Source organism: Typopeltis vanoorti, chromosome 21, assembly GCF_054136105.1.
Source record: "Typopeltis vanoorti isolate ZY-2024b chromosome 21, IOZ_Tvanoo_1.0, whole genome shotgun sequence".
Classification (NCBI taxonomy): domain Eukaryota; kingdom Metazoa; phylum Arthropoda; class Arachnida; order Uropygi; family Thelyphonidae; genus Typopeltis; species Typopeltis vanoorti.
This window is the reverse complement of record NC_143569.1, coordinates 43,611,940-43,614,973: the sequence shown is the minus strand read 5'-3', so window position 1 is coordinate 43,614,973 and position 3,034 is coordinate 43,611,940. Positions and strand designations below refer to the sequence as shown.

General features: G+C 32.2%; 1 protein-coding gene across 1 annotated transcript; it reads left to right on the top strand.

Annotated features, from left to right (window-relative positions):
• Positions 1–306: 306 nt before the first annotated feature.
• LOC150094799 (cytochrome b-c1 complex subunit 6, mitochondrial-like) lies at positions 307–1,263 on the top strand. The gene has a single exon (XM_090411370.1). The coding sequence runs from the start codon at positions 377–379 to the stop codon at positions 629–631; it is 255 nt and encodes an 84-aa protein (XP_090267496.1). The 5' UTR covers positions 307–376; the 3' UTR covers positions 632–1,263.
• The last annotated feature ends 1,771 nt before the right edge of the window (positions 1,264–3,034 follow it).

Genomic DNA, 3,034 nt, shown 5'->3' with positions numbered 1-3,034 from the left:
ATAAAAGAAAAAAGAAAGAAAAGAAAGAAAATCGTAATAAGTATATATCAATCGCCACATCCTAATTTTTGAATCAGCTTGACTTAATATTTGTCAGCGATCTTTCTCAAACTAAGGATTTCATCCTCCGCTGCATTTCTGTTAATTATTCTTTAGCGAACTTTTTCTTTTTACTGGTTATACATGAGTAAACATAAATAACAATAACTATTAATAGAGGTATTATTTTATATTATTTTACCTATTTTGAAGCTGGAAGCACTCTCATGCTTAAGCATATGCTGAGGACGCCATCTATTACTTTTATAACCTTGCAAAGTGATTTGGGACGATTTTAGGTAAACGTGCTAAGTTTTACGTGTTTGTGCCCTATATAATGGATAAATTAAAGGTTCGTGCTGCTGAAGATGAAGAGGAGGAAGAAGAAGAATTAATAGATCCTCAAGAGACTTTGAGAAGTAGCTGTAAGGAGACCCAGAAATGCATTCCTTATGGGGAAAGGCTTCAAGAATGCAGTGATAGAGTAAACAGCAGAAAGAATACAGAAGAAAATTGTGGTGAAGAATTAATGGATCTGATGCATTGTGTCGATCACTGCGTTGCTAAAACCTTGTTCAAGAATTTGAAATAGAATTAGTAATTGCTTATAATCTATTGAAAGTAGCCTATGGAGGCTTAGAAGAGATGTTCTTGTAGTAAATACCTATTTGATGGTTAAAAGTTAGCATTATAACTGACATGTGTAGTTAAATTGGAAATATACAGCTGAAGGAAAATGAAAGCATATAATTGTGAGCCTTAGAGTTGTACATTGATTTCATTTTTAAACATTGCAAATCAATAATCATACAAATTGTAAAGCAAAATTGATATACAACATGAATACATACTTTTAAAATGGGAAAATGAACCTAAAGATTATTTCTTGTTATGATTATTTTAACATAGCATACTTAATATGCATAATTTGAGGCGTGAATCATAATATATATTTTATTGGTTAAATGTAAGATTATAAAATGTAATTTGGTAGTGTTTTGATTTAGTGAATTCATATCAGATAGTTTGTGACAATCATTTCATTTAAGAAGCATGTATTAAATTTAAGAAAAGGTATGATATTTTCTCTAACAACATTGCTTTTTATATAAGATATGTTATGTTTACAAAGAATTACTTTTTTCAGAAAAATTGTAGCTACAGAGGTCTTCAAACTGAGTAGTTTATTTCTTAATAAAACGTTTACTTTTTTGGTTTTCAAAATCAGTGTTCTAGTTATTTGTGGTGTTAACATGATAAGTAACATTGTTAAAATGAACATACATAGGAATGGAAGTTGATATTTTTATGCTTTGCTTTACAAATCTCAGCATATATATATTTGTTATACTGTTGAACACATACTAATCAGTTGTAGAAGATATTCACTGTGCTTGGCTAGAAATTTTATAAGTAATATTTTTAATTCATTATTATCTTTCTACTTTGGTATATCTTGCATGAGTTATTGATGCATTAATACTCCTACTCAGCAGATATATAGAATTTTCCTATTATATATTTAAAATGATTAACATTTATAGAAAAACAGTTTATTAAAATTCCAGTATATTTTATCTAGTGTTACATGGACATCAGTTAATTATATTCTGAATTTGAATGTAGTTATGAGGAACAAGAAAGAAATCAAGAGATAACAAGAAGGACGGAGAATGAAAGAGGGAATAAGAAAAGCATAAAAGTTAAAAGTGTGAGAAAGTGGGAGAAAAAAGATAGTATTATATGGGGATTTGATGATAAGAGATATACTTAATGGGAAAGTGATGAAAGCATGTTTTCCAGGTATGAAAATAAAGGACGTTAGTGAGATTGTAAGGTTGCAGAAGAAAGGAACAAATGAGTTAATTATTTTGGCATGAACAAATGATTTGAAAGGTGAGAAATGTGCAATGAGAAAATATATGAATAAGTTGTTAGAAGCAAAAATGAAAAATGAGAAAGTAAAGATTGTAAGTCTGCTGCCTTGGTATGATAGGACAGAATTAAGAAGGGCCATCGTTGTCAATGAGAAGATTTTGTAGGAGGAATAGTCTTCTGTTTATAGAGGTATTGAATGAATTTGATGGACGTAAGGACCTCTATATGCCTGATGGATTGCACTTAAATAGTTTTGGAGTTAGGTGCTTGGAGAAAGTGTTGCTCGGTGAGTTTGGAAGTGCAAAACCAGGGAAACTAGAGATATTAGCAAATAAGCATGTGTCTAGCCACCCCTGGGACAAATGACTGTGCGGAAATAGCCACACCTAGGATAGATAAGTATGTGTGCAGAAATGATTGTGAAGAGCTGGGTACAGCTTCCCAGTTTTTGAATCTGAATGGGCAGGTAATGACATTATGTAAAAGTAAATGTGGGCCCAAGAGAATATTGAAATGCATGTACATAACTGCCTAAAATATCAGAAATAAAGGAGAAGGATTTTGGTCAGCTCAACTTGGCCAAAAATTATTGGCATCAATGAGACCCTGTTGTCAGAGAATGATGTTCTTACAGGAGATAGAATGTAATGGATATTGTATTTTCAGAGCAGATAGAGGATATAGGGCAGGAGGAGGGGTATTATTAATGATAGCTGAAGAACTTCAACCAGCAAAAATAGACGTTAACAAAGGTAATAGATCTGATGGAAATGGTTCATTTGAGGCTGTCTGATGTGAGATGGAGGCCAATAGAATAAAATATATTGTTGGTTGCTACTATAGACCTGGAGATGTCAATGACATGCATCAGCAAATTAGCACAATGAGTGTAGAACTATGGTTATATAGATTAAAAGGAGGAAAGGACACATGACAAAATGGAAATGGAATTTATGTATATACAGTGGAATACATAGCACATGATGGAAAGGACCAGTGGTTTGAGAGTGTTGGATCTGATAATAGCATCAGAAGATATAACTGCAGACTTCCAATTGGCGAAGTGATCATGCAGTCATGTCCTGGTAGTTGCTCAACATGTGGAGTTTTAAGTCAA

Excerpts from the sequence above, each read along its gene's own strand:
- LOC150094799 (XM_090411370.1), top strand. The coding sequence starts at position 377 with ATGGATAAATTAAAGGTTCGTGCTGCTGAAGATGAAGAGGAGGAAGAA.